This window comes from Vigna angularis, chromosome 7 (assembly GCF_016808095.1).
Source record: "Vigna angularis cultivar LongXiaoDou No.4 chromosome 7, ASM1680809v1, whole genome shotgun sequence".
NCBI classification, from domain to species: Eukaryota; Viridiplantae; Streptophyta; class Magnoliopsida; order Fabales; family Fabaceae; genus Vigna; species Vigna angularis.
The window spans coordinates 4,584,135-4,604,827 of NC_068976.1; the positions used below are offsets into that span (position 1 = coordinate 4,584,135).

Consider the following 20,693-nt stretch of genomic DNA (forward strand, 5'->3'; position numbering starts at 1 on the left):
TATTCCCTCATTATGCACAGTCCACTCAGAAGATAATAAAATGATGGTGTTTTGTAATAGCTGGCGCACCAGAGGTGGAGGGACCCACCACTCGTAGTTGCTACTCCTTTAGGTGAACGGAAGACCCCTCCACTTTCTTCTTCAATTATTTGCCAATCACTCCTGGGAGCATTGGATCATTATCAAGGTTGATCGGTGAAGACTTGTCGAGTCCGACCGCATAAGGCCTTGTCGAGACTGATTTGTCGAGGCCGAGCGGAAGGCTTGTCGAGGCCGACCGTGTGAGCCTTGTCGAGACCGAGCGGAAGCCGACCGCGTGAGCTTTGTCGAGGCCGAGCGGAAGGCTTGTCGAGGCCGACCGCATGAGCTTTGTCGAGACCGAGCGGAAGGCTTGTCGAGGCCGACCGCGTGAGCTTTGTCGAGGCCGAGCGGAAGGCTTATCGAGGCCGACCGCATGAGCTTTGTCGAGACCGAGCGGAAGGCTTGTCGAGGCCGACCGCATGAGCTTTGTCGAGACCGAGCGGAAGGCTTGTCGAGGCCGACCGCGTGAGCTTTGTCGAGGCCGAGCGGAAGGCTTATCGAGGCCGAGCGGAAGGCTTATCGAGGCCGACCGCATGAGCTTTGTCGAGACCGAGCGGAAAGCTTGTCGAGACCGACCGCGTGAGCTTTGTCGAGACCGAGTGGGAGCTTTGTCGAGGCTGAGTGGAAGCTTCGTCGAGACTCATAGTAACAAGTTCTTTTTTTTTCCATTTCCATTTCCATTAAAAGCTTATTTAAAACTATGACACTTATTTCATAATTTAACAAGTTGTAATTCATAAGATAACTTCTAAGTGGCAAAGTAATTGTTTGTTGATAAAGTTAATAATTTATAACTTTTTAGTTGATAAGTACCTTATTAACTTAAAAGTGTTTGATGATATTAGTTGATAAAATAGTTATAAATATAAAATGAGAAGAAAAAAATATAATTACATATATATATATATATATATATATATAGTAATTATAATTTTATTCTTTTTTAGAATAATTAACTTTTTATTCAAAATTCTAATATTTATATTTATTTTCTAAGACCTGTGTATACATTTTTCTTTTGAATAAAACAACTTTATCTATTTAGTATTAATCATATATAATTTTTTATTTATTTTTATGAATTAATTTTTGTTATTAATCATTTTAAATTATTACAACAGTAAGTTCTTTTTTTACAATTTTTATTTGTGTGTAATTTCCAAATATTATTATGTAATGAAAACATTAATTACTTTAATTTGTAATTTTAATTTTCTATAATTTGAACTACAAAAACAAATTAAAAAGTAACCCCTTAAAATGTACATACATAATTAAAATTGTAAAAATTAATATAATTGGTAACCATATATATAAAATTCGAGAAAAAAAATCCTTTTTCCTATGCCCCTCCGGATGTTGTGAGCATTCTCAACACGTTTTCAAATAGTAATTTGGAAATTAGTTTGGAATAATATGGTATGGGAAAGAGAAAAAACACAGTGTGAACAAGGAGAAAAGTGAACGGAGGGAGGGGCACCTTTAAATTAAAAAGGCAAGGCAATAATCAGAGGAAGAAGGGAATTTGAAGGATGGAAAATGAAGGCTGGAGTAGGTGTTCTTGCTCTGCACGTACTCTGATATCAATATTGTCTACAATTATTCTCCTACTCCAACCAGATAACTGCCTCGCTAAGCGACACCCACCATGTCCTACTTCATCATGCGGTCAAATTCGTAACATAAGTTATCCATTTCGGCTGAAAGGCGACCCAGGTCGGTGCGGCGACCCAAGGTATGAGTTAGATTGCGTTAACAACGCCACTCTCTTATTATCCTTTTCATCGGCAAAATACCATGTACGAGAGATCGACTACAAGGGATACAAAATCGTTCTTAGGGACCCAGGTCAGGACGAGGACGCTAATTGCTCTTTAATCCCTCGCAATTTCTTAGCGACTTCTAGTTTCTCGTTCCCGGTTGGCCCAGATAATTTCGGATCGGAGCCGTTCACTTGGGAACACTGGTCTACTATCGGAATAGGGTACTTCAACTGCTTGAATCCTGTGAGTGACGATCCACAATATGTTAAGGTGGACAGGGGTGGATGTGGCAGCAGAGGGCACGTGTACGCGGTATTAGGATCTTCGTATGATCCTAATAGTGGCTACGTTAGTGTTGTTGGTGTGAAGGACATCAAGGTTGGATGCGATCTGATAGTGGCTACGGTTTGGACACCGAAGCAGAATGTTACCTACCACAAGCATGATGAGTCTGACGGCTGGGAGGTTGAAGGGCTTGAAAGAATATCGGAGGGGAATGTTACATATGATGATATCGATCGCAAAATAAGTGAGGGATTCTGGTTGTCGTGGTTGCCGATTGTTTGCGAGGATAAATGTGGAAGGGGGACAGAGTGTCTGCTTATCAATGAATCCAGCGGAGAAGTCTTTTGTAAGAACCATTACTGTCATTACGCTTACCACACCACCCAAAAGTGCGGTAATATTATCCACTTTCTCTTTCTTTTTATTATTCCTTATTATTGATTTTACCATTATTTTATTTTATTTTATGATTATTTAGGTTTAACAGACATATTACATTTTATACTATTTTAGGAATCAAATATATATTATTTTACTAATTTTTAATTTTTAAGTCATAAATTTAAGAACATGCATTTTCATTTTTTTTTAAATTATAATATAAAATAAGATTAAATAAGTTTTTAGTCCATCAACTATCAAGCAATTTTATTTTTGTTCCTTTTTCAAACTTTGGCACACCGTTAGCCAACTCAGCATAATTTTGACGGCGTTGGTTTTGAAAGACGAAAAATTATAGTTTTCTTAAGAACAATGATTAAAGTGTACCAAAGTTTTAAAGAAGAACGAAAAATAAAATCGCTTGATAGTTGAGAGACTAAAACCATATTTAACTCTATAAAATATAATAAGCTTATTAAAACTCCTTCTTGTATTAAAGTTTAGATTTCTTCATGAATGATTAAAATTAATTTTTTTATTAATTCTACTAATTCACTTTTTTTTATCATTTCAATATATTCACTTCTTTTTTTAATTCCATATTGGATGGTGTTGGGTGTTACCGTGGGTGGAGGGGGAGGTGGTCATAAGTAGGGGTGGGCAAACTGCACTATTTGCACTGCACTATAAATCTATTACAATTAACTATACAATAGTTTAAAAAAACTGAACTGCACTAAAAAATAGTTCAAAAAAACTGAACTAAACTACTTTTTAGTTAAGTTAACTACAAAACAATTCAGTTAACTACAATGCACCTTTTTCTAATAAATAAATATAGTTTTGCACTAGTACAACTGTCAATGGCTAATCATCGATAGAGTTAAAAAAATTAGTTCAATTTGATTTTTTTTTAATAATTACAAACAAATAAATTAATATTCAATAACATCACAGCATTTAAAAAAATTAAATTATAAATCTATATAATTAGAATTAATAAATAATTATAATAAAAAATTTAAAAAAATTAATGAAATATTATTGGTACTATTTTATCATATTATTAAAATTAAATTAATAACTATAATTATTTATCATTACTATTTATTATTAATTTAAAAATATAAAATGTCTAAAATTTGATTCTCATATTAAATATAGTTTAATTTAATAATATAAATTTGTTTATATATTATTTTATATAGATTAAAAACTTAATCTCTAAAAAATATTTCTGTTTATCTCTGTTTTGCGTTATTCGAAATATTTTTATTTTAACAATTATCTAGTTTAATATAAAAACTCTCATATTTCTTCTCTTCTCACCTTTTTCTGAATTCTCATATATATATATATATATATATATAATATTATATTTTATAATTATTTACATAAGTACTTTTATCTTTTTATTTTTACAATTATAGTTAATTTTATTAAGTTATAAAAATAATTACCAGTTTTTGAAATATAATTACAATATAATAAAATTTAGTTTTTTTTAAAATAGATAATTATTTTAGTATAAATTTAATAATATCATTTTATTTTAATAATTATTATAATAATAGTTAACTTTTTAAGAGACTTGAAAAAGAACATTTATTTTTAGATTATATATACAGATCATATAAAATATTATTATATGCAGAATATAATTTTTACATGTAATTTATTAAAATAATTTTATATTTAACAGAAATCATTTATCATAAGGCAGATAATTTGTTTATGTTTCCTCATGATGAATTGAATAAGAATGAGACACAATTTAATTATGCTGTGGATTGTCTAAACTTAAGAACAACTAATTAATACAAAAATTAACTAAATAAAAAATCCCCAATTAAGGTAAGATGCTAAAATTAAATCAGAAATAAAAACTTATAAGTTTAATATGAGAAAATTAAATCTAAAATTGTAATAATAGAACGTCAACATGACCATCAACAAAAAATATTTATAACCGTAGTGAATGGATGATTGAAAGAAAAAAATGATAGGAAAAGATTTTACCACAAAGCACGGTAGAAGATAAACATAAAAGAGATAGTTTATGTAGTTAACTGCACTGTAACTATAAAGGTTCAGTTTTTTAAAACTGAACCACAACATGGTATAATTTAGTTATCAGTAAAAATAGTTTAGATTTTATAGTTTAATATAATATAGATAATCTATAGTTTAGTGCAGTTAAGTTAATTATGCCCAGCCCTAGTCATAAGGCTATGAACTAGTGGTATAATAAAAAGAGTTTATACACAGAAGAAACTGTGAGAAGTAACATATGCAAAGTTACCAAGGTAATAATAACAATCATGGTTGTTATAGTAATTGATGTTAATATTGTGGTAGATGTGAGGGAAATGAAATGACCGTCGCCGGCCATATGAGAACAACAATTATAGTTAAAACAATAATACTACCAAAGATCCTTCTTTTGTTCTGCTATGCTGATTAAAGGTTGTCTTATCGTTAAAACAAAATTCATGTGCGTTATTAAATATTATCATGTGAATTTTCTTATAATTGTCATTTTTACTTATACAAACAAGCTATTAATTGTTTCTCTAAGTAAGTTTTGTTCATTAAGTTTCTAAATTTCATATTAAAATTTATTCTTTTCTTCTGTTTCAGAACCTTGGCAAAAGGTTTTGGGCTATATTCGAGGTAAGTAATTATTTCTGTCTTTATTTTTAAATATCTTACAAATTAGATTATTTTTAGATGAGTTTATATTAAAAAGTTTAGTTCTATTGATTAACGCGTTTTTTTTCTTCTAAAAACGAATTGACTAACGAATAAACCAAGAATAACTAAAGAAAAAAAAATGTTGATTGATGAGTTGAAGATAGAAAAAAAAATCACGTAATAATCACGTAACTAACGAATTATAGTTCTTTTATTTATCTTTCTCAAGTCTAATACTGAGCTCTTTCGTTTTTTAAAGTTCTTTTTATAGAAGTGTGGCATTTTTTGGATTGACACGATATTTATTCTCTTATATTTTTTATTTGCAGCTTATCTTAGAGGCATTATTTATGGTAAGATCCTTCTCCGTGATTCCTAAAATTTGAATCACATCATATAACAAGTTTCATTAGTTTATACTCTTGATTATGAATGATACCGGAGCATGTTGTTAGTTCTTACTCATAGGGCGATATATTTGTAGGAATAGGTAGCAGAATAACATTCAGTACGAAACAATTGGACAGGCCTGTTGGACTGCAATATTTTGATGGAGGAATATTCATAGGACGACAAATTATATCAATATTTTTGGCAGGCAGATATCTGTTTGGAGTTGTACTTATTCTTGTGTTATTCATCTACAAATGGCGACGAAGACATTCTTCAATATATGGAAATATTGAAAATTTCTTGCTAGATAGTCATCTAAATCCCATCAGATACGAATACAATGAAATAAAAAAAATGACTAAAAGTTTCAAAGTGAAATTGGGTCAAGGAGGCTTTGGTGCTGTGTATAAAGGAAAACTCCGAAGTGGATTAGATGTAGCTGTAAAGATGTTGAGCAAATCCAATGATGATGGACAAGATTTCATAAATGAAGTAGCTACCATCGGAACAATACATCATGTAAATGTGGTGCGGCTTATTGGATATTGTGTTCATAGAAAAAAACGTGCTCTAGTTTATGAATTTATGTCAAATGGATCATTGGATAAGTACATTTTCTCCAAAGAAGAAAGCACCCATTTAAGCTACAAAAAACTATATGAAATATCTTTTGGAATAGCTCGTGGGATTGCATATTTGCATCAAGGTTGTGATATGCAAATTCTGCATTTTGATATCAAGCCTCATAATATTCTTTTAGATGACAACTTTGTTCCAAAGGTTTCAGATTTTGGACTTGCAAAACTACATGCTACAATTGATGGTGTTGTGAATATGACTCTACCAAGAGGAACATTGGGTTATATGGCTCCAGAGTTATATTACAACAATATGGGTGGAGTAACCTATAAAGCTGATGTGTACAGTTTTGGAATGCTTTTGATGGAAATGACAAGTAAGAGAAGGAACTCAAATCCTAATGCCGAGCATTCAAGTCAAAATTATTTTCCTTTTTGGATTTATGACCAATTTAAAACAGAGAAAAACATTGACATGAAAGATGCTTCATCAGAAGAAGAGAAGATTCTAGTTAAAAGGATGTTCTTAATTGCACTTTGGTGTATTCAATTAAATCCAAGTGATCGTCCTTCAATGAACAAGGTAATAGAAATGCTTGAAGGGGTGATTGAAAGGCTTGAATTGCCTCCAAGGCCTTCCTTTTACAATACTGAAGCATACGAACATGATGATATTGGCTCTAATGTCACTGAGTACACTTACTCTACTAGTCAGCATGATGAAAGCATAACATCGGATTCACCGAAGAATATTGAAATGGGCATAAATAGCATAACTTAATTTCAGTGTAATGTTGATGGGAGTAATGAATTAATGTTATAGGTTGGTCCTTGTATAAATTTATTTGGTAGTGTAGACAACTATAGTTTTTCATGTGTAATAAGACAATTATAGTTTTTCTTATTATAAAAGTAGTAAGGTCTTTTTTTCTAAGCCATATCAAAATCATTTCCTTTACTTTTATTCTATTTTAGTGCTTGACAAAAAAAAATAACATAGCAAAAATACTTCATTCTTTAAGGTTTTCTTAATAATTGTGTTTTTCTTTTTTCAGAGAGAGGGTATTATTGATGTTTTCTTAAATATAAAAGAAAATGGTATTGTAATTTTATTTCCTAACAAAATTGCATCATTTCTTATTGTTAGTTTTGCTTATCTTTTCATTTTTATTGCAGTTGCGACTTCTTTTCTTATTATTAGGAAAGTGGTTTTATAACTTGATTTTCTTACTAGTTGTAGTCATTAATGCTGGAATAATGTTGTGAAAAAAAATCCTATATGTTCTATGACATGAATGCAACTAATTCATTATAGTAAAAAACACCGTATAATATCGGTGGTTTTGGGTTTTTAACTGCGAATTATATAGGTCGACGTTAATTGTTTATATAAGACGCCGACCATGTAGAATTGACGTCTAATATGTGACCTAATCCACAATGTTTAGTTGGATGTAAAGGATGATTTGACATCCACTAAAAGGGGGTGAGACGTGAAAGTGACGTCGGCCATGAGGCATATTCAAAGTCAAGCTCGCTGAGCCGCAGGGGAGCTCGCCCAGCGGTGCATTTCTTTGGTTGGCCACTAGAAAGGGTTAATGTTGTGTAGTGTACAGGCCGTGTCAATACACTTATATTAACGTCGTGTAGTGTACAGGCCGACATTAAATTCAGGGTTATTTTTTTTAATTGGTTTGTTTTTTCTGATTTAACCAAACCTGAAATACATAAACCAGTTTTCCAATTCATATATATCAAAATTCATCAATTCAAAGTTTAAACCATATAAAAAGTAAAGCTAAAAGTTAAAGCTAATGCTATCATCAAAACAAAAAGAACTTAAAGGAAAAACTTAAAACTATAGCTAATGAAAATGTTGATTCAAATATCCTGCCCATTCTTGTTTAAGCTTCCCTATTGTGGCATCTATGAATAAAGAGAACTTGTTGAACGCTGCAAAATCAAGAAAATTTTATTATTATATTCATTCTAATGTGAAAAGTTGATTGAGATTTGTAAGATTTCAAATGTAAATTTTTACCTCAGTCTAATTTGCTCTGATTCCTACTCAGATTATTGTCTTTGTCCATGACATGATGTAGTAGCCACATGCCCAGGAATCTGTCTACTTGTTACACTAAACATGTGAAAGAACATAATCAAATGCAATGGTTTAAATTTGACTATGAAAATTAATAAGTTAAAGATCAATGAATTCCAACTTTAGGATATATAATTTCAATCTGTTGTGCTCTGGGTCTACCATCGTTAGAGTCATCTAACAACCATCTGTCATCATCTACCATGAGACATAGGTTGGCTTTTTGTTTTTTTTTTTATCAGATTTTGAGAAGTCTAGATCATCCTAGGTACTTATTAGCACAATTTTCTTTCCTTGTTTAGAAATGCCAAGTTTTCTCTTTATCTTCTTAAAATCGGGACACTTAGATTTGAAGTGGCTTGGTTTCTTACATTCATAGCATATGATGAGACTTTCTTTTCACTGATCATTTATGGAAATTGATCCAAGACATTTGCCTTTCTTTCTTTTCCACATTGATACGATCTTCTTGGAGATGAAAAATAATTCATCTTCTTCTCCTTCTTTCATGGAATCTTCTTCACTAGTTGACTCTTCTAAAGGTTCTTCTACTTTTGTGGGAATCCTTCTGACAGATTTTTGAGCCTTTAATACTATGTTCTTTTCTTTCTTTATGATTCCATCTTGTTAAAGCTCCTGCTCATGTACTTTCAGGATTCCAATAAGAATTTCTAAGCTCATCCCACCAAGATTCTTGAAGGTTCTTAGAGTAGTCACTTGAGGTCTACATTTCCTGGGAAGATTGTGAAGAATTTTGTGAATATTATAAAAATTATCATAAGTCTTACCAACGATCTTAACTTATTTAAGATAATTTGAAATCAGTTGAACATGGCTTGGATGTTTTCATTGTCTAGCATGGTGAATAACTCGTACTCACGTCTTAGCATGGTTAGCGTTGAACAACAAACCAAGAGGGATGGTGAATTGGTTCTTAATAAAAACGTGTGCCTTTAAAATTTCTACTCAATTAAACTTACTCAGCAATTAATAATAACAAGTAAATAGAGTAAGGTTGAGAGAAATTTGCACAGATTTAATCCTGGTTCGGATCTTACCAATCTTACGTCCAGACGCTTATCACAAAATAAGATAAACAATTCACTAATCACAAAACAATTACAAACTACAATCACAAAGATAAAATTTGTAAAAGTTTAGAAACCACCTCTCTTGATGCCACAAGAGATGAACCTACACCTCCTTTGAATCTTTACAAAGGATGAACTACTTCCTCCAAATACTTCACGAAGGATGACTTCCTCTTCCAAACACTTCCTTAGACACACCAAGGATGAACCATCTATTCGTCTATCACCGTAGCAGCACTTCACCAGTTCCACAGAAAAGAGTTTCCTTAGCCGAACAATAGCTCACAATTCTCAAGAGTTTATGAGTTAGAGCATTAGGGAATAGTTCATTACAAAATGAAGCCTTCCATTCTACTTATAGGCTTCCATTCACTAAAAGACAAACTTAACGACTAGTTTCTCCAACGGCTATAAACGGCCATAAATGGCTAGTTTGTCCAATGGCCATAAACGACTAGTTTTTCCAATGTCTAGTTTCTTCAACGTTTGCTTTAAGTGCGATATCCTTGTCGCTGAGCGTCACTATTCACATGGATAGTGTTACTATTCATGTGGACAGTGTTATAGTGTTTCGCTACAGTAATTTTGCAAAACACATTTTCTACTCTAAAGCTAAGTTATATACATTAAATCTAGACTTATTACAAAAGCTTTCTAATACAATACAAGTCTTCAAATAACTCTTCTTGGTTCTTGATTGTTCTTGACTTGATTTGAGTATCATCAAACTTCATCTTCATCATTTTGCTAACACAATTGTTTCCTCAAGTTTTGTTAAGAACTCACTTTTGAGGTAAAGTCTGGTACCAACTAAAATATTCAAGAAACACTCTAGAGGGGGGTGAATAGTGTTTTTCAAATTATTTTCACAAAACAACATCTAATGACTTGTAAAGATAATATATATATATATATATATATATATATATATATATATATATATATATATATATATTAATTGACTCTGGTTTTTATTGAGATAGGTGAATGGAAAGTGGTTTTGGATAAGAAAGCAATAAACGAAAAATTTTCATATTGGTTCACTTAACCCAGGTTATATCCAGTTCTCCCCTAAGAACTCTTAAGGGATTCCACTAATCTTTTCTAAGATAACACGAGTCTTGCCTCTCTAAGATTTCACCGAGTATTCTCACCACTCCTTGTTACAGTGAGTACTAGTACCACTCTTGGTTCCCTAGTCAACACAATTAGATCGAGTTTAGCCACTCCTGGATCTAACCCTAGACAACTATCTGAATGTTCAACTCAACATGAGCTAAACAACCAAGTATTTAAGTTCTCTTTAGAATTTACAACAAATCCACAAATGGATTTTCTACAAGGTACAGATAATTAACTCTTAACGAAAGGATGTGTATTCCAATATAATACAATTTATGACACTTGAATGTGTTTCTTTCTTTCACTAAGATTTTTCTCTAAAAGAATATTGAGCTTCAAATGATATAGGTTGACTTTTCTCTCTTTTCACGTTACTATTCTTCTTATGTTCTCTTTATTGCACTTTTTATCAACAACAACTTCTCTTCAAGCTTTCTTCTATATTTAGCTTCTCTTGAAAGATGAATGTTAGACAAAAAGTTGACCATAAGAGAGTAGGTAGACTTTAGATGTGAAGTCAGACTCTACTTTGTAGGGTTCAGAGCTTTTTCTCATAGCCTTGGGTGAAATTGAGCTTGTACGAAGTGACTGAGCTTGTACGAAGTGACTAAGCGTAGGGCTTCAAGGGAAATATTCCTAAAATGTTATTCTTCTCTCATAACCTCTTTTTCTTGGGTGTCATGATTCTGATCATATCTTTCTACTTTATCGATCTACAAGAATACCAAGAACAAAGTATACAAGCATCAAAGTACTTTTTGTACATGCATTTAATGATTTGAACGTTGATAAACGTTAAACAATGTAGTGTATTCAAAACATTTTATCATTTGTCATTTCATTCATAAATGCATCGTTTGGAAAGATAAATGTTTATTCATCAAATGGTATAAACATAAGATGGTCACTTATGAGACGATGTTTTCTCTAGAAAGCTTTGCTTTATAGATCACTGTATTTGAATGAAAATTTCTTTTAACCCTTAGTGTTATATAAGAGATAGACTTTTGTTTTCATAAATGAAAATTTCTTTTAACCCTTAGTGTTATATAAGAGATAGACTTTTGTTTTCATAAGAAGCTAGCTTGTTTTGCTCATGAAGTCTATTAATTGATTCAATGAGAGATACTATCTTTCAAATGCTATTTATGATTTTCTGAATCATTTAAACATTTTTGTGTAGAAAACATTATTTATAAACCTTGCTCTAGACTTATGAAAAGAGTTTCTCATTAGACGTTACTATGTTTTCTATATAACAATATTTTATTTAATACTCTTTGTTAAACTTCAAAATTTGTCTTGCCTAGACAATCTATTTTCTAGACGATTTTGTTTTAACAAAATGTAGAAAATTGAATATTAAATAACTTTCCAAAATTGTTAAGTTTAATTTATTGAGTTTATATTACTTTGTTTTAAAAACTTATTTTAATATTTTGTGGACAATTTTTATTTACTATGTCAAATTTAATACATTATTTGTTAACAAGAATTTAAATAACAATGTAAAAGTTATTAAGAAAATGTATTTAAAATTTATCCCACAAATCTCTTTTATAAATTTTAATTTTATTTTTGTAATTTAATTTTTTTTATCAACAACAATTTCAATTTCATTTTAATATAATATTCTCTACTTAAGTATATATTTATATCAAATTTCTAAAACAAAATGAATAATACTCTAATTTTATCAATTATGACAAATATTTTAATCTATCATATCTCGATACATGATTTACAAATTTTTCTTTTAAATTATTCATTCATCTATTCAAATTCTTTAATCCAAATCCAAATAACAAGGTAATATCCTCTCAATCCCCTCCATTCCACGAAGGAACCGTCCTATCACAACCAATCCCCGTCAATACACTAATTACAAGTTACAACTGTTCCTCTGTAATTATTTGTATTAGATAAAGTCAAGTCCACTTTTTGTTTTGGTATGCGAGTCAAGTCCACTATTTAATTTTTGATAAGCAAGCAAGTCCACTTGTCTACTTCCAACGCGGAATCGCAGTTGCACTTACACCCGGCGGCCATTATCTCCTTCTCCAACTTGCGCACACACTTTAATTATGCTAAGCATTGCTAAATTTTCTGCAACCACTCAATGCTAAATTTTCAAAATCTCGCTCTTGTGCTGACGGTGTTGCTTCTGCTATGGAAGCCTGCCATATGCAAAAATGGGTGCACGGAAAAGTGTGGCTCCATTCACATTCAATTTCCATTTCACCTCAGAAATAGCAAGTTGAATCACACCATGGGCTATCCTCGTGGGTTCGATCTGTTGTGCACGGATGCAGATGAGACTGTGATGGATCTGCCTTCTGTTCCAATAAAATTGTATGTCCAAAGCATAGATTACAAGTCACAGCAAATCCAACTCTACGACCCTCAAAATTGCCTTCCTAGGCAGCTCATGAAGCTCGGCAATTCCTCTATTTCACCATTTCAATTCGAATCATATGGGGACCGGGATGTTTCCTTCTTCCGCTGTAACTCAATGTCATGCCCAATTTTGCAACTTGATTCTGACAAGGACTTTCTTGATCCCGAGATAGTATCGTGCACAAAGTTGAGTGATGTTTACTCCGTCCAGTGGTATGTACCGGATTATTTGAAGAACACCGTGGTTGCGGAATGGACCAGCCCCAATTGCAGTTCCTGTGAAGCACAAGGAAGTAAATGTAGATACAAGAATGGTACCCAAAGTGAAGTTGAATGTTTTGTTTGTCCCACAAACGGGCTTCCAACATCAACTATTGTACTTATCGCAGCAGGTATGTGCGGTATCCTTATTTCCCCGTTTTCTTTCTCTGTTTGTTGTTCTTTGTAAGGTGTCTAACAGAAGATACACCCACAGGGGGATTCGGTGGTTTCCTTCTTGTGCTGCTTTTGGCCAAGGCTTTGTTTCATGTGCATGACCATTACAAGATGAAAGGAGAAGACCAAGCTCGTATAGAGAAATTCTTGGAGGATTACAAGGCAATGAAGCCTACAAGATTCACTTACGCTGACATTAAGAGAATCACAAATGGGTTTAGTGAGAGTTTGGGAGAAGGAGCTCATGGAGCAGTGTTCAAGGGAATGCTCTCCCGCGATATTCTCGTTGCTGTGAAGATACTCAATGACGCTGTTGGAGATGGAAAGGATTTCATAAACGAAGTGGGAACAATGGGCAAAATTCATCATGTTAATGTTGTTCGCTTGCTTGGATTCTGTGCTGATGGATTCCACCGTGCTCTTGTCTATGATTTCTTCCCAAATGGATCACTGCAGAGATTCTTGGCTCCACCAGACAACAAGGATGTTTTCCTTGGTTGGGAGAAGTTGCAACAAATTGCTCTTGGTGTTGCCAAAGGGATTGAGTATCTCCATCTGGGCTGTGATCATAGAATACTTCACTTTGACATCAATCCTCACAATGTTTTGTTAGATGATCACTTCAATCCAAAGATCACTGATTTTGGACTTGCTAAACTGTGTCCTAAAAATCAAAGTACTGTGTCTGTGACTGCAGCCAGGGGAACCTTAGGCTACATTGCCCCTGAAGTTTTCTCAAGAAACTTTGGTAATGTCTCTTATAAGTCTGACATTTACAGCTATGGAATGTTGCTTCTGGAGATGGTAGGAGGAAGAAAGAATACAAATATGTCAGTGGAGGAAAGTTTCCAAGTTCTGTACCCTGAGTGGATCCATAATTTGGTGGAAGCACGAGACGTGGAAGTTACAATTGAGGAAGAGGGAGATGCTAAAATTGCAAGGAAACTTGCCATTATAGGACTTTGGTGTATTCAGTGGAACCCAGTGGACCGTCCATCCATGAAAACTGTGGTACAAATGCTTGAAGGAGATGGAGACAAGTTAATTGCACCCCCTACTCCTTTTGATAAGACCGGTTCCTCAAGAACAAATGCAGCTGTTCAAACAAGACACCAGAATTTCGAGTTGGAAATTATTCATGAAATGGAAGAGTAAATACAGTCTCACCGTTTCATCAAATGTAATTCGTACTTTAAAGAAGTTGTAACACAATAAGCCATTTCCCTTGTTAAGGTTTCTAATCTGTTTTTTATTGTTTCGCATGCTTATGCTATTATACTAATACAATTTTAGTTTTGGGTTTTGGTCCCAATAGATGATAGTCTAAAAGGGCTGGCTGAATTGCAACACCAGATGTTTTCTTTCTCTACTTAAACTCCTTGTAGTTGTGTCCAAATTCCACCTCTGGCCATTAATATTATTCTCAACCAATGCATTTTTAACCATTTCTTTATGGTGGATGATACTGCATTTGGTGCAACTTCTGGGGTTTTTATGGCATGGAAGACAAGTTCCAGCAACAATAGAATTTCAACATTCAAAATGCACAAAAAAAATATATACTCACAAAAAGATGGGAAGTATCTTTTGGTATGCTCAAAATGATAGCCAGAACCAGATCAAGTTGATGGACAATTGCCAAGAGAATTTTTTTAAGAGATATTAGGACATTGACTATATGAAAATAATGATGTTGGAAAAATCAAGTTAGATGGTAGAAAAATGAAAAATAGTGTTGAATGTTTTTGAAGGGGGGTAATTGTAACAGTGATAACAGAGAACACCAATGAAATAGTGATAACAGACAAAAGAGCAAGAATAGTATAATCAGTGTAAAGCAAAAATCTGTAATAGTATTATTTACTGGAAAGGGGTTTCTTACAAGAAAGGAGGTACTGCTATGGAGGCAGCAGAAATTATAGAGCTAAAAGACGAAAAATCCAAAAACATAATTGATTTCCCAAAGAGAGAAGACAGAGCAACTTCAACCCTAAAAAAACTTCTCCTCCAACCATTGTGACCTATAAGCTAACAACCTCACCATAGTCCCTACGTTAGTTATTTTAGGCCGTGGGCTTTTCCATATTTTTCCTCATTTGCATCAGCTGTTGTAATTGGCTTCATTAAATTTCCTCCCCCATTAAATACAACCTTGTCCTCAAGGTTGAAGTCTCGAAAAACATATTGTAATGCAATGTGATCCTCCCAAGTGGCTTGAATGTTATCCAATCCCTCTCATTGGACTAAATGTTGAATCTGCTTAGTGCCCTGATAATCACCCTAGATTGAAGAATAGCAGCTGGTCGGAGTACTGGTTGTGCATCATCAGAAGTGATAGGTATGGGAATATAAGATTGAGAGTGATTCCCCTTATAAAGTTTAAGCTGCGAAGCATGAAAATCTGGGTGAATTTTAGAAGTCTCTGATGACAGGTATTTGTAAGCAACCTTGCCAATCCTTTTTATAATTGAGAACAGACCAAAGTATCTCAAACTTAGTTCCTGGTTCTTCCTTAAGACTGTCTATAGGGTTGCAGCTTGACCAACACTTTATCTCCAACATTAAACTCCACATTCATTCTCTTCTGGTCTGCATTTTTCTTCATTATTTGTTGAGCTCGATGGAGATTTTGCACAAGTTTGGAGAGAATAATGTCCCTATGCAACAACTGCTCTTGAACTGACATTAAACTGTTGGATCAGGTACGTATTTGACTATTTGAGGTAGGTCTCTTCCAGATACAACTTTAAATGGAGTCATGCTAGCGCTAATGATGATATGCATTGTTATACCAAAATTCTGCCAGGGCAAGAATTTGACCCACTCTTTCGGATTTCAAAATGTGAAACACCTTAAAATACATTTCCAAACGCTTGTTTATAGCCTTAGATTGTCCGTGGTAAGCTGTTGACATGCTAAGTGTGGTACCACTCAACCTGAACAAATGTTGCCAGAATTGACTACTGAAAAGCTTGTCCCCTATCTGATAATATGGATTTCGGAATTCCATTTAGCTTAACCACAAGAGTGACAAAACTGTTTGCCACCTGTTTACTGGTATAATCTATTTTCGCAGGAGAAAAATGGCTATACTTCGATAGTCTATCCACTACTACCATGATCACTGGGAAGCCATGAGATGGGGCAGCCCAGTAATGAAATCGATAATGTCTTTCCAAACAGTTTTCTCATTAAAAACTATGTAATCACTGATTCTTTATTATGAACAAAGATATGTAGGACATGTCGGGTTTACTTTCAAAAAATCCAAAATTTTCTCAAATAGATTTTCAATCAGTTTTCCCATTTAGTACTACATGGTTCTTGATTTTTGTTTGAAAATGTATAGAAACGAGTTCAATCCTTCTCGAATCCAAAAATTAAAAAATATGTTTTTTTTCTTTCATAATGTCTTTTATTCTTATTTCTTGAGGAAAATAAACATTTTAAAATATCACATTATTTTGCATATTTAATTAAAAGTTTCATGACTGGGTGTTGTGGAGTGCTAAAACATTAATCGATTATCAAACTTAAAATCTCATTTTGTAAACTACGGTATTCACTCCAAACTCTATCTTTAAAATTTTAATTTTCATTTTTATTTTTGGTTTGTCATCCTATCACGAATTCGATTGTGACACTTAAAAACTTGATTTACCTACCGACAAGTGTCTAATATGACTTAATTTTAATAACAATTTGGTATTAATCTTGTTTTGATTATGTTAAATATTTGTAGAAATCACCCCAATTTTACTTATTTTATAGATTTTGATGACATTAGAGAGTCAAAGGAGAAAAATCATGAAAATTGAGGAATTTTAGACAATTCTAGACAAAACTAACTTTGGCACAGCTAAAGCAAAACTATTGTGGCTTGAGCCACACAAGCAAACCCACTTTGAAGGAAAACCTGATAGCGTCCTCCTCGAGCTAGGTTGGGCCAAAGCACGAAGATGAAGCTATGGAGGTGGAATTTGTGCGGAAGCGATGGATATGGTGGTGGGCTCACAATTTTGGTGAGGTTTTGTGGTAGGATGGAGGTGTTTGATGGATCTCCGGAGAGGTTGGGCCAACTCTAGAGAAGGGTGGTTAGAGGGACCTCATGGGATGCTCTAGCCTTGACTTGAGACAAGATATGTTTGCACACATTTTGCCATAATAACATTCAAATTCATCAAGTGATTTTACAAGGAAGGAGACCCTTCTATTTATAGAGAAAGGTGTCTCCAAAGTAGACAATAAACCCTAAAACTACCCACTCTTAAAGAGACATGTGGCAGTCCACTCTTACAAAGTTTCTCCACTCTTAGAGTGCCATGTGGCAATCCACTTTTGTAAAGTCTTCTCCACTCTTGAAGTAGCATGTGGCAATCCACTTTTGCAAAGTTCCTTCACTCTTAAAGTGCCATGTGACAATCCACTTTTGCAAAGTTTCTCCACTCTTAGAGTGACATATGGCAATCCACTTTAGTAAGAGTTTCTCCACTTAGAAAATGACACATGGCCACTTCCTTCTTAAGAAAAACTCTTCACTTAAGAGCTTGCCATGTGGCCATCATGTCCCATGGTGGGACACACTCTTTAAAAATAAGATTACAAACCATACAATACTTAGCCCTTAATACAAGGCCTAAAATTAAATACTATACTATTTGACCCTTAATACAAGGTCTAAAATACACACAATTTTACTAAGAACATGTTGATGGCTCATGATGATTAGAGCTCGGATCCACCTTTCATAGATGAATCCAACTCTTCTTAAGTATGCTTAACCATGGCTAGGGCATATGCCATCAAAACCTCAAACACTAGACCTAAAGAAAAGCCACCAAACATAATGCCTGAGCCACAAAAAGCATGGAAACCTACCTTAGATGAAAACTTATTCACCATTGAAGCCATACCCTCGAGAGCTTATAAAAATAAAGTTACTCCTTTATTTTGAGAGATGACTAAAGATTCTTTGACACAACTAAATATTTTACATTCATTCGATACTACCCTTACTTATTTTTTATTCTCTTCTTTCTTGAAACAATACAAAAGTTTTCACTTTTTTGACCATTTTATCCTTGTAGCTTTGTCAAATGAATGTAAAAGTATGTCATGATATCATTACTTTTTGAAAGATTTTTGGATAAATTTTAGAGAAATACTTTTATAGAGTTTTTCATATACTTTCCTTTACTTTAAGGAATTTTATTAGAAGTTTAGAACTTCTTTATATTGAATTTGTTCTATTCATTATAAAAAAATAAATCTCCTAAAATTTCAAACAAAGATGTAACTTTTTTTTAACTTTCTTGTAATAGATATTGTTTTATTTATGAAAATATGTTTTTAATTACATATTTATGAATTAGTTTATATTTGTTGTTGGATAAACTAATTATTTATCTTATTTTACTATCTTAAGAGCAGTGATTGATTTGAAGTTATCCATTGTTTTTAATTCTCTAAATCATTACTATTTTGATTCTTATTGTTTTTAACATTTGATTAGTTAAACTCGAAAAAGTTTCATCCCTGACGAATTTTATTCATGAAAAATTCTTTTCAACTTAACCAAATTATATATGAATATTTTTTTGGTGAAGTGGTGAACCACATAAAAGCATTTTTATTCAATGAACTTGGAAAGTATTTCATCTTAAGATGTTCATTCATCAATATATCTTGCCATTATATTTGAAATCGAGTTATTGCTTAAAAGTAGATTCTCCCATTTCTCAAAAAAATTTAGTAAACTTTGGGATTTGATATTCTCTTTACAACTCTTCTTGTAGCACTATATGTGGAAATGGATAAATCTAATAGGGTTTATTAAAATACCCGAAATCTAGTCCTTGGTTGTTCATGACATTTTCTTTTATTTATCTTAGGATTTTGATTCACATAATGTTATTCCCTGAACATATGTTCCCCACCATTTCTTTGCGAAACTAATTTATGCCCTTATGCAATACTTGATTGGCATCTTTGCCACTAAGGGATTTCTAAATTATTATTAAAAGCATGGCAGTTTCTTCCTGCACCTCCGTACATTTCAACTTGCACCCCGAGTTGTGAAATGATGCATATGCCCTTACCTTCTTCCTCCCTTCATCTTCTTTCATCGGTGCTTCCTCTCTTCCTTCTTTCTCCATTGACGTTTCCTCTCCCCACTTCTTCCTCCACCACTATCCATTTTTCTTTTCTTCTTCCGTTGGTGTTCATATTCTTTACACTGTAGATTACATTGTGCAATTTGGAATACACAGTCTATAATGTAATTTGTGTTTTAAATTATTTAATCTGAAATATAAAATAAAATATATATTTCAAATTATATAATATAAAATAAAAATCTAGAAAATAATTTTTACATTCTGAATTAGGTATTCAGGAATGTCTTTATATTGTGCATTTTGGAATTTAAAATGAAAAGAGGATAAAATTGAAAATTTTAAATATATAGAATTGTAGAAAGAAGTTATGGAGGTGGAGGATATAACCACCTAAAAGCATTTTATGTTTGCTTTTATTATTGCCCATTTCAAGGTATCTTATTCTGTGAAATAGATAGCACATCTCAAATTCAAGCCAAACAATAGCAGTTTATACCAAAAGAATTAACATTATAGTGATTTCTTATGACAATATATTCATCATCTCATAATTACTATCATCCATCTATTTTTTAATTAAATCTAATGACTCACTTTATATTCTAGAATTTATATTATTTGGACCTACATTTGTCCCATACGTCTTGACTACCCATTTGATCTATTACTTCTAGTTTGAGAATTTAAATTGGACTGCCAAAGTGGAATTCCTTGAGTATTCAAACTTGATTGAGAAAGTGGTGCCGCTTGAGATCTCATAATGGGTTGCCAAGGTGGCATTCTTTGTGATGATTCTCAAGATGGCACTTTCCATGGGTGCTTTCATTTGCGTGGTATTATTTTTCTAAACATCAATGTTCCAGTCCCAATTACATGTTGTGCACGAAACAGGAATTTCTTCAAATCGATTAATTGTGATTGGTTCCATTTGAGTTAGTATTGGACTTGAATGCAATACTGTAAATGTTATTTGCTATGACATTGATGCATTTGTTGACTAAGTAAACTATTTGATTTGTTTTCCTTGGTTATCTGGTTTCTATCTCCTATAAAAATGGTCGTTGCACACTTTTTTATTTCCTTAGCATCACTGCGATTTAAAATACTATGAAATTGGTGATTAATTTCCAACATCAAATATATTTTTTAAAATAGGATAGTTATAAAAATTAAATTGAAATATATTTGTACCTTCAAAATACGTCATATGTCAATTTACAAATTGAGAAAAGTGACAACAAAATAAAGGGCAGAGA

General features: G+C 32.8%; 2 protein-coding genes across 2 annotated transcripts; both read left to right on the forward strand.

Moving 5' to 3' along the window:
* The first annotated feature begins 1,476 nt into the window (after nucleotides 1-1,476).
* Nucleotides 1,477-7,099, forward strand: LOC108337294 (LEAF RUST 10 DISEASE-RESISTANCE LOCUS RECEPTOR-LIKE PROTEIN KINASE-like 2.8). The gene is made up of 4 exons (XM_052881050.1): nucleotides 1,477-2,523; nucleotides 5,151-5,183; nucleotides 5,534-5,557; nucleotides 5,689-7,099. Exons 1-4 carry the CDS (start codon nucleotides 1,614-1,616, stop codon nucleotides 6,954-6,956), a joined length of 2,235 nt encoding a protein of 744 aa, XP_052737010.1. The 5' UTR covers nucleotides 1,477-1,613; the 3' UTR covers nucleotides 6,957-7,099.
* A 5,388-nt stretch (nucleotides 7,100-12,487) lies between these two features.
* Nucleotides 12,488-14,633, forward strand: LOC108337992 (rust resistance kinase Lr10). The gene is made up of 2 exons (XM_017574596.2): nucleotides 12,488-13,278; nucleotides 13,362-14,633. Exons 1-2 carry the CDS (start codon nucleotides 12,609-12,611, stop codon nucleotides 14,474-14,476), a joined length of 1,785 nt encoding a protein of 594 aa, XP_017430085.2. The 5' UTR covers nucleotides 12,488-12,608; the 3' UTR covers nucleotides 14,477-14,633.
* Nucleotides 14,634-20,693: the final 6,060 nt, after the last annotated feature.

Bases quoted from the DNA above. Each gene is read 5' to 3' on its own strand.
- LOC108337294 (XM_052881050.1), top strand. From the start codon at position 1,614: ATGGAAAATGAAGGCTGGAGTAGGTGTTCTTGCTCTGCACGTACTCTG. The intron at 2,524-5,150 runs GTAATATTATCC...CTTCTGTTTCAG, and splicing joins CCACACCACCCAAAAGTGCG to AACCTTGGCAAAAGGTTTTG. The intron at 5,558-5,688 runs GTAAGATCCTTC...ATATATTTGTAG, and splicing joins TCTTAGAGGCATTATTTATG to GAATAGGTAGCAGAATAACA.
- LOC108337992 (XM_017574596.2), top strand. From the start codon at position 12,609: ATGCTAAATTTTCAAAATCTCGCTCTTGTGCTGACGGTGTTGCTTCTG. The intron at 13,279-13,361 runs GTATGTGCGGTA...ATACACCCACAG, and splicing joins TATTGTACTTATCGCAGCAG to GGGGATTCGGTGGTTTCCTT.